The sequence below is a fragment of the Agelaius phoeniceus genome, chromosome 12 (genome assembly GCF_051311805.1).
Source record: "Agelaius phoeniceus isolate bAgePho1 chromosome 12, bAgePho1.hap1, whole genome shotgun sequence".
NCBI classification, from domain to species: Eukaryota; Metazoa; Chordata; class Aves; order Passeriformes; family Icteridae; genus Agelaius; species Agelaius phoeniceus.
The window spans coordinates 15,321,126-15,333,547 of record NC_135276.1 but is presented as its reverse complement, the minus strand read 5'-3'; the positions used below and the strand labels follow the sequence as shown (position 1 = coordinate 15,333,547).

The following is a 12,422-nucleotide window of genomic DNA, read 5'->3' as shown; positions in this document are numbered from 1 at the left end:
CGCCGCCGTCCCCGCCCCGGAGGTTCCCGGGGAGCCCCGCGGCCCGGAAGCGGATGCGCGGCCCCGGAGCCGGCGGCGGGCAGATGGCGGAGTGCGGGGCGCAGCCCCCCGGGGGTGGCAGCGGGGCTGCGGGCGCGCCCAGCCGGCACGAGAAGAGCCTGGGGCTGCTGACCACCAAGTTCGTGTCGCTGCTGCAGGAGGCCAAGGACGGCGTGCTCGACCTCAAGCTGGTGCGGGGGCAGGCGGCGGGGGGCTCGGGCTCCGCCGGCCAGGGGCTGGGCTCGGAGGAAGCGGCCGCCGGGAGAGAGGGGATCCGGCGGGACCGGGGCTCCGGCGGCTGGAGCGGGTTTGGAAGGGGAGAACGGGGACATGGCAGCGCCCGGTGCAGCAGGTGGTTTAGATTGGATTACAGGAAAAATTTCTACACAGCAAGAGTGGTGAGGCACTGGTGGAATGGGCTGCTCAGGGCAGCGGTGGAGTCACTGTCCCTGGTCAGAAGGTTTGTGGATGTGGCGCTTAGGGACATGGCTCAGTGGTGGGGTTTAGTGGCTGGGATCGATGATCCTGGAGGGTTTTCCAGCCGTTTCTAGGTGCACGGAAAGCGGGGTACCTGGGGGTGCGGCAGAGCTCCCGGCCGTGCACAGAGGGCTCTGCATTGGCCGCCCTCCCGGCTCCTCCTGCTCCTCCTTCCCAGCCCTTCTCCCCACCCCATCGGGTTGTCCCGGGCACTCTTCTTTCCCCAGGACCTTGCCATACATTGCAGGTGTTTGTGTGCTTCAGTTGCAGAACCATTTGACCACCTTGTTCTCTTCTGTGTTCTTGCCCTTTACTTGGTGACTGGCACCAAAACCTCAGAGACCTACAGAAACACATACCTATAGAAACCGTCCGTACAGCACTTAACCCTCCCGGCACACACCAGGAGGAAGAGTGTGGTCAGAGTCACCTGCCAGAGGTTTTCCCTCATTCCTTTAGGCAGTGGAGAAGTGCTGTGTGAATGCATCTTGCTTCTATATTTTTAAAATCTTCACCTAGAGGAAGTAACACAGTGCAATGTATAATACTTAATCTCTGGCCTTTCCTGTAGGGGAAGTTCCTTTGCTGTGGTTTATATAATCATCTCTTATGTGGGCACGTGTGTGAGACAGACAAGTGCCAGAAAGCCCCAATAATGCAGGGCTGGAGGAGTTTCCTGGCTCCATGCCTGTGCCAAATTGTTTTCTCATTGGATTTGACAATATCTTTGTGCTTCAAATGTCCATTAAGGGAATTCATATTGGTCAATGTGATTTATGTAGTTGTGTGGTGCAGGGTATCCAAAGTCCTGGCCCCTCACTGGTGGGTGACAGGGCCATGGTTCCTGTGCTGACCTGCTCTGTCTGCACTGCCACTGCCATTGTTGGTCCTGGCTGTGCATACATTAACTCTTGCTGGTGCCAGGTTGCTGTGTGGTAGTGGAAACAGTTCCATTCCTTGAGTCCTGAAACCTGAGGGGAAAAGGGTCGTGTGAGCAAGGCAGGGAAGCCCCAGGCTTGCTCATGTTTACTTTCCACCTGGAATCATGTCATTCAAACAGAGGAGTCTCTTGAAAAGATATTGATTCTTTGTCAAGTGGCATCAGATCAGCTTTAGAGAAGACCTTGTGAATGTTGATTTCACTGAAGTGTTGCAGAGACAGCTCTCAGCATTCCCCTTCCAATCTCCATCTCTACCCAAGGGAGCACTGAATTTTTAGGCTGCTGAACTACTGTTTTCTAGCACTGCTTTGCTACTGGAGAATGGTGATTTTTGGATCCACTGCAAGCAGGAGTGCTGGAATTTGGTTTGTGTTTAGTGGGGAGGCTGTGGGGTAAGAAAAAAAGAAGAATGAGTGACTTCTTCTCATGGTCATATGAGATCAGGAACATGGCTGTGTAACTTGAAACGCTGGAACAGAAGAGGTATGAAATGGGGAGCAAAGTACTTGGCCAGGAGTTAATCTGCCAGGCAGGAAGGAGCTAAACATGACTGAGAGTTTGGAATTAAGTGTCTTAACCTTTTTCAGGCTGCAGATACCTTGGCTGTGCGACAGAAGCGACGGATCTACGATATCACAAATGTCCTGGAAGGCATCGGGTTGATCGAGAAGAAGTCCAAGAACAGTATCCAGTGGAAGTGAGTGGCAGAGATGGTCTAAATCATTCACAGGTCCCTTCTAGTGCAGGTTTAAGTGACAGTGGGATTAAAATGCCCTGTGCAGAGGGAGGTTCCTCAGTGGTCCATGCTCTTGCCTCCCCCAGCTGGGCTGTGCTGATGGCACAGTGAGGAAAGCTGAAGTGTGTATGGTGTCTCTCTTACAGCAAAGGTGTTATTTTGGTACAAGCTAAACATTTGCACTGCCTTGGTCTAGAAAAGATGCCTGTCATGACACTGGGGGTGGGGAAGAGTCCTGCTAGACTGTGGGAAATAGAAAGATGTACCAAACATTGCTGTGCTGGGAGGTGGGGATTTAGAGTGGGTACAGACATGGCTTCCCAGGCAATCTGGCATTGATGTTTGACACAGATGGGAATAAGAGGCTGGCAGAGAGGTTGGGGTTGGTCTGGGGGCCTCCGGAGGCTGATATATCTCACCCATTTCTGCTTTACCCAGGGGGGTGGGTCCTGGCTGCAACACCCGTGAAATAGCTCACAAACTGATCGAGCTGAAGGCAGACATTGAGGACTTGGAGCAGCGGGAACAGGAGCTGGAGCAGCAGAAGATGTGGGTTCAGCAGAGCATCAAAAATGTTACAGAAGACATGCAGAACAGTCGATATCCTTTGTGTGAAGTGATGGCTCTGTCTCCATGTTCACTTGCTGGGCTGGGAAGCAGAGACCTGAGGGCTTGGTGGGTGCTGACTTGTTGCTGCTGGAGAAGCTGCACTGAAAGGGTCAAAAGGCAGCACCTTGGTTTGGAATTAGGGTAACTGTCCAGCCTGGAGACCTGCTTTTCTCTGCATCCAGCTTCTCCTCTGGCTTTTGGAAGTAAAAAACACAGTAATGTTTACCACAATGAAAAAAGTGCTTCTTTCTGAGTCACAGGTGCCACTTTCTTGAGTGCAGAGCAGCTCTTGTGGCTTAACTATCTCAGGATGTCAGCTCTGACAGGCATGGAGCTTGCAGACCTCACCTGCAGACTACTTCAGAGTGTGGCATGGAGAGCCTTCTGGGAATGGTGTTCCTTGTGCTCAGGAAGGAAACACCAGGTGCTTTGAGCTCTCTGTCTGTGCAGGAAGCTGCAGCCTTTCTCCTTAACATTGGGAACATTAGCATATGTGACACATGAAGATATCTGCAAGTGCTTCACAGGTGAGGAAATGCTCATTTTCAATGAGGTGCACTGTTGTAAAGATGTGATGCTGCAGGCCTGTCAGTCTGTCCCAGCTGCTCTCCTTTCTCCAAGAAAGAGCCCACAGAGCAGACTGTGGGCTGGCCAACAGCATCAAGTGAAATGTAATGTCAGCTCTGATGCTGTCCTGGGTTTGTGTGCCACTGAGTTGCAGCTTTCTTGTCTCCATTAGAGGGGACAGGCCATATCTTTTACTTGTGCTTAAAGGAATAGAGGTGCTGCTCCTAAGGAAGTCTTCTTGCTGGGTTTCACAGTTGGGTGTATGTGTGTTATGTTAGAAGCCCTTAATTTTAAGGGCTTGGGTGGGCAGTGTTCTAATGACAGGAAACAAATTTTATTTCACAGTAGAAACCATGGTGTAAATAGGGAAATAGTATTAAAGGTGGTCCGTCAGCTACATCATTTCCCCTGCCAACAAGAATGCAGGAAGGAGACAGCAGAGGACAGAAGGGAATGCACCACTTTCTCTGCTCTCACTCCCTTCATTCCTAAAGCTGGGGGGGCCTGTATCAGAAGTCCTATGTTCTGTCTCTAGGCAAAAGTGAAGAAAACCCACAGCAGTCTTTGTTTCTTCTGCTGCCAATTCTAATGACAGATGTAAGACCAGATTAATGCCTGGTGGCCAGCTGGCAGTGGGGCAGCCTCAGTACATAAACTGCTTTTCCCAGCTGTAGTGGTGTGGAGTCACAGCTCCTTTCTGCTTCAGTGGGTGCCTGACCTCTCCTGACCTGGCAACCTGCTTCTGCTTAGCTGCTGCAGAGATTGAAGCTGTTTACCCTGGCTGCCTCCAGCCATGCATAATCTCACCTGTGTCTGGCTCTCCTCACCTCCTCCAAGCACTTTTCTCACCCTGCACTTCATCAGCTCCTCTGTTTGCTGTCACTGCCTTTGTGCTTTCCTTGTTCACCAAGTTCCTGCTGGTGTAACGGCTGCATCACCACCCCTTGGCTTTGGTCTTTCTTCTGGTTGAAGCTGCACTTTTGGGGGCAGGGATTGTGTTTTCAGTTTGAGAGTGTTGGGGGCCAGATCACTCGTAACAGTCTGGAAGAGTTTACTGGAGACCAGCAAACAGCTCCTTGCTTGGCTGGTTGAGTGTTTTGCATTTCATTGCACCTGGTTTTTGTAAACCACTTTGTGTTTGAGGTCAGACCTCACCAAAACATGCAGAGATTAGATCTTACTGAGGGTAGGTGTCAGTTCCCTCTAGAATGGAGGCTTTCATCCATGGTTTTCCATTGCCTGTCCAGTTTTCCTGTATGGATATGCCTTACATAATTCTTTTTCCTCTCCTGAACATCTGAGCCTTACAGAGGTTCTTTGGTTAAACCTCTTGTGTGCTCAAACTGTGGTGGAGGTGGAATTTCAGCTCTTGGTTTTTCTCATTGACTGCTATTGAACTGGCTTGCTCCAAGATTTCCACTCTTGGACTCTTGTCAAATAGAGATTAATTAAAAAAGAAAGAAGATAAGTAAGAATAAAACAAGAGAGAAGTAAGAATAAAAATTTCCCAGTCAGTTTTAGTGACTGGGAAACCTAATTTCTGCATCTGTTGCTGTGATGCATTTTGCACTTGCAGATTCAAAAAGGAAGTGGAAACCTACTGGGTGCTCTTTTGTACAAGTATTTGGGACATATTTATCAAAGAAGATACAAACCCAGCACCTGTCTCTGAAACTGACAGCTCTTACAGCTTGAGCTGGTGCCTTTGAGCTTCATTATGCATTTTAAATGTCTTCTACATTTTTCTTAAGTGTAGATTTGTTAAACAAGCCCCATCCAATTGACAAATCCCATGTTGTTTTTAATCCCTTTACCTTTTGCTGACCTGACTTTTGATTGCCAGCCTGAAATTAAGGGATGTGCTTTTCTGCTGTCCACTCTTTCTCATCACTCTGGGCATCTTCTGTGTTAATTACCACGTGAAGCTTAATCAGAATACTGGGGAATTGTGAATATTAACCACACAAAGCTTAAACATTCAAAGTGAAAGCTGCAAGCTGCTTGATCTAAATATGTCAGATATTCACAGCTCTGGTATTTCTCTGTTCATGTTTCTCTAAACCCAGATACAGGCTGGGAGCTGCTTGCCTGTGACTGTTGAGTTATTAGGATGCAGGTCTTAAGGAGCTGCAGGACTTGGAAAGGAAGGGTGCTGTCAGCCTGGCTTCCAGCCCCACAAGTGCTGGGCTCTGTGAAGGGTCCAGTACAACCAAGGCTAGTAGTAGAGACTGGGGAGTGTTGGTGTCAGGTGTTGGGACACCAGCCTGAGGTTGGCAGCCTGGCTCTGAGCCTGGTTCAACCCCATCTCTCTGCTGGCAGTGCAGCTCTCTTGTTTCTAATTCGCATCTGAAAGCTTGTGACAGCAGAATGAAGGACACTTCCCTTAGGGTTCAGATGTTCTTAGGAGGGAATTTAAGCTCTTCCGAGGCATTAGGAACTGTATGATGTGCTGGGATGTAGATGGCTTCCTTCCATGGAGGATTGCCAGGAGAGGAAGGGGCATTGAGGTGGGTTCTTTATCAGTGCTTAATTAACATCATAGCAGCTCCTGCCCAGGAGCCCTGACTGCTTCTGTTTTCACAGGAGACACCCTCCTTGTGATTCGAGCCCCATCAGGCACACGTTTGGAGGTTCCTGTTCCTGAGGTCAGTGATAAATTCATGGGCAAAGTGCAGGGGCTCTGTGTGTGTGCATGTACATGTATGTTTTCCCTGTGGAAAATTGATATGCTATTTGAAAACGGTTTTTAATGTAAGTCTGTGTTTTGCTTTTGGTTTTTTTCAGGGCCTAAATGGACAGAAGAAATACCAGATCCACCTGAAGAGCACAAGTGGTCCCATTGATGTTCTCCTAGTAAACAAAGATACTTGGAGCTCTCCTCCTGTCGTACTCCCTGTCCCTCCCCCTGAAGACCTCATTCAGTGCCAGGCAGCTGCACCCTCGAAACCACAAATCCCACCACTCGCCCACTTCCAGGAGGCCTCTGTTCCCAGCAGCACCCAGCCCTCCACACCAACACCCACCAGCACTCAGGACCATGGGCCTCCCACACAGAAAAGTGCAGGCACAGGTGAGAGGGAGCTACAGGAGGCAGAAATGGGCTGGTGGCTGGTAGAGCAGCGTACATTCCTTGGGGCTGGCACTGCTGAATGTGCAGCGTTGAGATCTCCTGGCAGAGGGGCATTGCTGCCTTTGCTGCTGCCCTTCCTTTGGCCTTGGTTAGTGGGACTGGTTGTGCTCAGGGAGATCAGGCACTTGGCTTCAGCAGGTAGTGCCAACCCCGGAGGGGAGAAGCTGGTCATGCACGTTCATTGATCAGCAGGAAATGTGTCCAACTATGGACCTGGAGAAAAGCAGGAAAGCTTCTCCCTGTGTAGCTGCCTGGCCAGCGCTGCCAGCAAGGGCTGAGTGTGTGCTGCAGGTGCCTTTGGGCTGGTGGGAGATGACGTTCCTGGGTGTGTCTGTGGCTGTTCCCAGAGTGCGATGTCCCGGCGGCAGAGGCCAAGGGCAGCGGTGACTTCGAGGGGCAGCCGGCGGCGCTGGACACGCAGCTGCTGCAGTCCTCAGCCTCACTGGACAGCAGCTCTGTCCTGCCCAGCACCTCTACCTCCTTTGAGCCCATCAAGCCCGACCCCACAGGAGGTGAGTGTGCTGCTTGTTTCATGTGTTGCTCCAAAATCCTGCTGCTGGGAGTGAGGGAAAGGCTGCTGGGCCTGGAGGAAGGAGCTGAACTCCATTCTGCCTTTGCTGTCAGCCATAGTCTGCAAAGGATGAGTAGGCATTGCCCTGTGAGGCTGCCAGGAAACATGGTGACAAGGTGACTGTGTTTTGTCTAGTGTCCTGCTGCTTTCTGTGACATCAGTACTAGAAAATCTGCAAAGGACACCCTCATGACACATGTCTCTGCTGTTACATGTCAGGTTATTCCCTTTCAATCCTTTCTGTAGAGTAAGGTCCTATTTTTGAGACTGCGTGAAGTTACAGAATTTTTAGCCACCACTGAGAGCACCTTTGTAACTTGGGGAGTTTTCTGTATTAGGAGAGCTCGTCTCCCTTTTCCTCCTTTGCTCAGGAATACTTCATCTGTCTTTAGTGATCTTGTGTTCTTAGTGACCCTGCAGTATGTATTTGGGGAGGTCCTTGATGTGCTTTAAAAAAGGAACTCTGGAGCTTTATGCCAGGAAATGGCAGGCTGGCCCAAGGAGAGAAAAGCATCCTCTAGGTAAGCCACACTGCTAGAATGTTTTGAAGCCCAACTTCCCTGCAGAAACACTCGAGGTTAGGTTATGGTTAGAAGAAGAAATCTTATTCAAACACAGCTCACCCAGTGCTTTTTTCACTTCTGCTGCTGGTGTGTCTCAGAGCAGCATGAGCTGTGGAGTCATCTTGGTTGTGGAATTAGGCCTTGGATGTGCATATATCTTATCACTGTGCCTCTCCAAAGGCCTGTCCCCATCCTACACAAGGTAATCAGGGCAGTGTACTGGGTGAGGTTTACAGACACAGCTGCTGACTGTGATAACATGTTCATGTCCCAGGGCTCCTACAAATTTATTTTAAAGTAGTGGAGCTCAAGTGGTTTGTTGCTTGTCATTGCAGCAGAAATATCTGACATGGAGTGTGGGAACAGACTTTCTGGATGATTTGGGTGTGTAAGGAGCACAGTAGGTTTGTGGGTGATTCTGCTGTAAAGCATTTCAGACTCTTCATGTAATGATCCAAACCATCTGGTTTGTTGTATTTGCAGTACTGGAACTTCCCAAAGAGCTGTCAGAGATGTTTGATCCAATGAGAGGTACGTTCATTTCCTGACCACAGCTTTTCTCTGTGCCCATCTATCCACAGAAAAGGGACAATTTGTTTGATTCGCTCCCTTTCAGATTGTTTTGTGGATGTGGTTTTGTAAGGTGCTTGTGGTCATTGGTGGCTGCTGGCCCTCTGCTAAAGAGTAGTTAGGCACTTTTAAAATTACTGGTTTCTGTATGTATTTTTCTGTCTCCATGTTTCCAGCAACCTCTGTTAGATCTTGTCTGCAGTGCACCAGCAAGGGCTTTCCTGTCCCCATGCCAATGCTAATCCACGTTCAGCCTTTCCATGCTCCTCCTTCAGCTTGTCAGCAGTATGGAAAAGAAAAATCCCTGCTAAGTCTTGTTTCAGCTTTAGCTGCCTAAGGCTAATCCAAGCAAATAATCTGGGGAGATAGTGTTCTCTCTTCAAAATACTTCTCAGTGGTGGTGGTGGAGGAGCTGGTAATTTTGGAGCAGGAGGGGAGGGAGATGCTGTTACTTGTGTTTGGAGTTCTGACTCTGCCCAAGGAATATCTGTAGGTTGCTGCCTAATGGTGGGACAGACTCTGGGTTAAGGGCAGAAATCATGAAGGAATTTGGTCTGACATAAACCTAAACTGAGAAACTTTATCAGTACATTTATTTCTCTTCACTGCTGGCCAAATACTTTGTAGCCCCACAGCATGGCAGGGCAAAGTACACCCAAGTGCTTCAGTGGTGGTCACAGGAGATGGACAACAGCTGTCATTCATTCCATGCTCTAGCAGATGCTTTGTGAAGGTGCTGCCTTTGGGTAAAAGTCTCCACAGACCCAAACACAGACATGTGTTTGTCTCCAATCTGTGTGCTCTTAGCCCTGGGCTCCACAGTCAGCCTGGAGAACATCCTTCCTCCTTGCCCAGCACCTCTGCTGCAGATAGTGGATGAAGTCTTGATGATGTCTAAGTACATCTGAAGAGTAAGTTCACAATGTGAGATAAAAACTGCTGCAAAGCCCCAGCCGTGTAGGAGATCTAACTTACCCAAAGTAACACTACTGTGTCACTGTGTGGACGCTATTGTAAAGGAGATATTTACTTTCTATGGTAAAGTATGTGGTTTTATGGAGTATTCGTCCCAGTTTGGAGGGGGAAGATGAAAAAATCCAGGAGCAAAGGACAAAACAGAGTCAACAGCTACAGAGGCAACACTCAGGACTGGAAGAGAACGGCACAGCAGAGCTCAGAGGAACGGTCCTTGCAGCACACTCCATGCAGCCTCTCATCCTCTGTGTGATCCCAGTCATGTTGCCCTGGTGCTGGCAGCTGCTTTAAGGCTGTGCAATCTAAGCCACAGGAGCTGGAGTTCTCTCATAGTGTTTTGTGCTGGAATTACTTTTACTACATGGTTTTATCTCTTTTAAGCATAAGCTTCCTTTCACTGCCTGCTGCACATGCTGTGCCTTAGCCAGAGAAAGGATAACAAGGGTGGGGAAAGTGGGGAACTACTCAGGAGCAGACCAGGAGAGCAGACTGTTTTGCTACCATGCTTATCTCTTCCACAGAATGTGTGAACTCGGAGCTGCTGGAAGAGCTGATGTCATCTGAAGGTGAGTCTCTGTCATGGTGTGGCCTTTCTGGGAGGAAGACCATACTGTGTGACTTCACCCAGCTGGCAGCCTTGTGACTGCAGACTCCCCTCGTCTTTTCTGGGCTCTGGACACAGACTCAGTTCTGGCTGTCCTGCCAGTCCCTGAGAGAGGTGTGAGACCCAGGAGTCTCTTCAGTTCTGTGAGGCTGACTGAAAACACCTCAAAGACTGTTCCTGTGAGGTGGCTGCTCTGCTCAGTGCCATTGGCAGCACTCAGCTGGGGTGGGAGTGCTGAGTTTTGTAACCAACCCTGGGCTTCTCTTTCCCCAGTGTTTGCTCCCTTGCTCCGCCTCTCCCCTCCACCTGGAGATCACGACTACATCTACAACCTGGATGAGAGTGAAGGTGTCTGTGACCTCTTTGATGTGCCTGTCCTCAACCTCTGACTTCTCAGTGCGGCTGTGAGCCCTGAAAACACGGACTGTTTTGTAACTCTTTGGAAAGTGTCTATTTTTGGATTCCTTTTGTGCTAGAGCTCGATGGCCGAATCATTCAGAGATGCTCTCAAATGGACTCAGAGCCAAGAGATGTGGACTTGCAGGCTGGGAGCCTCCCTGTAGTTTGCTTCTTCCTCTGGTGCACGTGCAAGACGCACGTGCAGCTTTCCCCCGCATCTCTCCACTGGATCCTGGGCCTCACTTCAAAGGCTCTGTGTTTTGAGTGTTCCCAGTTCACCTGCAGAATTTGCCCACGTGCCTCTCTGAGCTTCCTCCAATCTGCATGCCTTGGTTTTTCCTGCACTCCCAGAGGCACTTTGCACCTCCTAGGTACCAGCTGCTACAAGGAGCCCCAATACCATGGTCAGTTCACAAGCCCAGAGGTTGTTTGTTAGATTTCTTTGTGTTAGTGGTTCAGATTGGGGTAGTTTTATTTCCAAAAGGCATCAAGAGGGAAAAAAAAAATGGCACCAAAGTGTCTAGTTCTTTCAGTGACTTCAGACCAAGCTAGTATGTTTTACAAAAAGCACTTTTTTTTAGCCAGCTGTGCCTCCTAGTAGGATTCAGGAGCTGAGTGCTCCTTGTAAGACTCAGGAGCACTGAGCCTTTCCCTGTTGGTGCATCAGCAGGAATGTTGGATCTGCTTTCACCAGCCTTCTGATGCACAGCCCCAGGGGCTCCAGCTCCTTGTCCAGCAGCTGTGCTGTTTCTGCAGGGCTAAAGCAGAGGTGCCAGTATGGTTTTGTTTTTAATTTTTGGTTTTGCCTGACTGAAGAGATGTTTCAAAGGATAACCTGCTTCAGCTGGTGCCTGTAAGGTACTCCAGGGACATCAGAGCCTGCTCATATTTGCAAATAGCTGGGTTTTTCCAACCATTGCACTTGAACTTGCAACTGTCTGAAAGGTGACCAAGCAGTTACAATTCAGTAGTATTTTGCTGTGACAGGTTATGTAGGTGTTGTCAAAATAGTGAGCTTTTTTTACCCCTTTTTCTCTCAGGATCAGGTTTTCTGTATATTTGAATTTGCTCCCTTAGTGCCCATACCCACACTCCCAGTTCCTGATCCTGTGGCAGGTCGTTACCTGCTGTGATGCCTTCTTTGCATCATTTTTCCTCAACGTTTTCTTCATTGCTTTGTAATGGAAGGTCTGCTGTTGGCTTCTTTAGGATCATCAGCTGGTACCAGGCTGGGACCTTGTGTAGTTTAATTGGAGTAAAAATGTCCTGATGGAATTTGTATTGTATTTTGCAAGCCCCAACTTTGGGTTTTGGTCAGGTCCTGTGAGTGTCTTTAGTTTTGCACATCTTCCTGCCACCACAGTGGAAGCAGCTCTCCTGCCTTTCCTGCTCTGCAAACTGCTGAACAGAGAGCCAGGCCAGGCTATGGCTGGCTGCTGCACCCAGGGAGCTTCCAGCCGTCCACTTAAACAGCTGATGTTTTATTTCTCTGCGTAGCTGCTCACTGCCCGTGACCTATACAACCAGCTGCAGCACCAGCACTAAGGGATGTAAAGTATGAAGAGCCTGCAGAGGTGAGAAGAGCATGTGCTTGGGACCTGTGTCCCTGGAGTGGCTCCTCAGGCCCTCCCATTTTGCATGGGACTCCTCCACAAGGACTGTTCATTTCTGCAGTAACAAAGCACTGGCAGCCTCTTTGGGGAAAGCATGAACAACTCAGGAAGAGCAATGGGACACGAGTTTGGCAGCTGCTGCTGGCAAGACAGCTGAGGTGTGAGACCCCTCTGGGGGGTGAACTTCCAGCCTGCATGCTGCCTGTCCCTGAACCTTCCCCTCTCCACGTGGAAGCTGACCGGAATCCCTTGGTCCTGCCTGTTGACAAGGCTCCGTGGCTTTGGTGTAGCTCGAGCTCTTCATGTACTGCCTGGCCCTTGCCCTCCTTCCCAGTGTTCATGTCCACCACCAGTTAGACGACCTCCTGAAAAGGATACCTAGAGAAAAATTTACAGTTGCAAATGAACTTTTGATTCATATATAAAGATTATTTTTATACTTTTTTTTTTTTTTTTGCAAGGGAAGAAAATTGCCTGTCATATTTGTACAGAGTGTTCTCTGACGTGAATAAACAAAAACTTTCCAGAGTTTCTCACCTTGCCCCAGCCTGTGCCTCCTCTCTGCCCTAGCCCAGGGGATGGGGTTCCTTTCCCGGCAGGAGGCCCTGTCCTGCTGCCGGAGGTGGGT

General features: G+C 49.5%; 1 protein-coding gene across 2 annotated transcripts; it reads left to right on the top strand.

The window, feature by feature from the left end:
- Window positions 1–35: 35 nt before the first annotated feature.
- E2F4 (E2F transcription factor 4) lies at window positions 36–12,330 on the top strand. Of its 2 annotated transcripts, XM_077185180.1 has the most exons (10): window positions 36–230; window positions 2,045–2,154; window positions 2,632–2,795; window positions 3,288–3,329; window positions 5,953–6,014; window positions 6,154–6,439; window positions 6,847–7,011; window positions 8,117–8,164; window positions 9,700–9,744; window positions 10,056–12,330. In XM_077185180.1, exons 1-10 carry the CDS (start codon window positions 54–56, stop codon window positions 10,169–10,171), a joined length of 1,215 nt encoding a protein of 404 aa, XP_077041295.1. In that variant the 5' UTR covers window positions 36–53; the 3' UTR covers window positions 10,172–12,330. The 2 variants fall into 2 exon arrangements, with proteins under 2 accessions (XP_077041295.1, XP_077041296.1); XM_077185181.1 differs by lacking the exon at window positions 8,117–8,164.
- The last annotated feature ends 92 nt before the right edge of the window (window positions 12,331–12,422 follow it).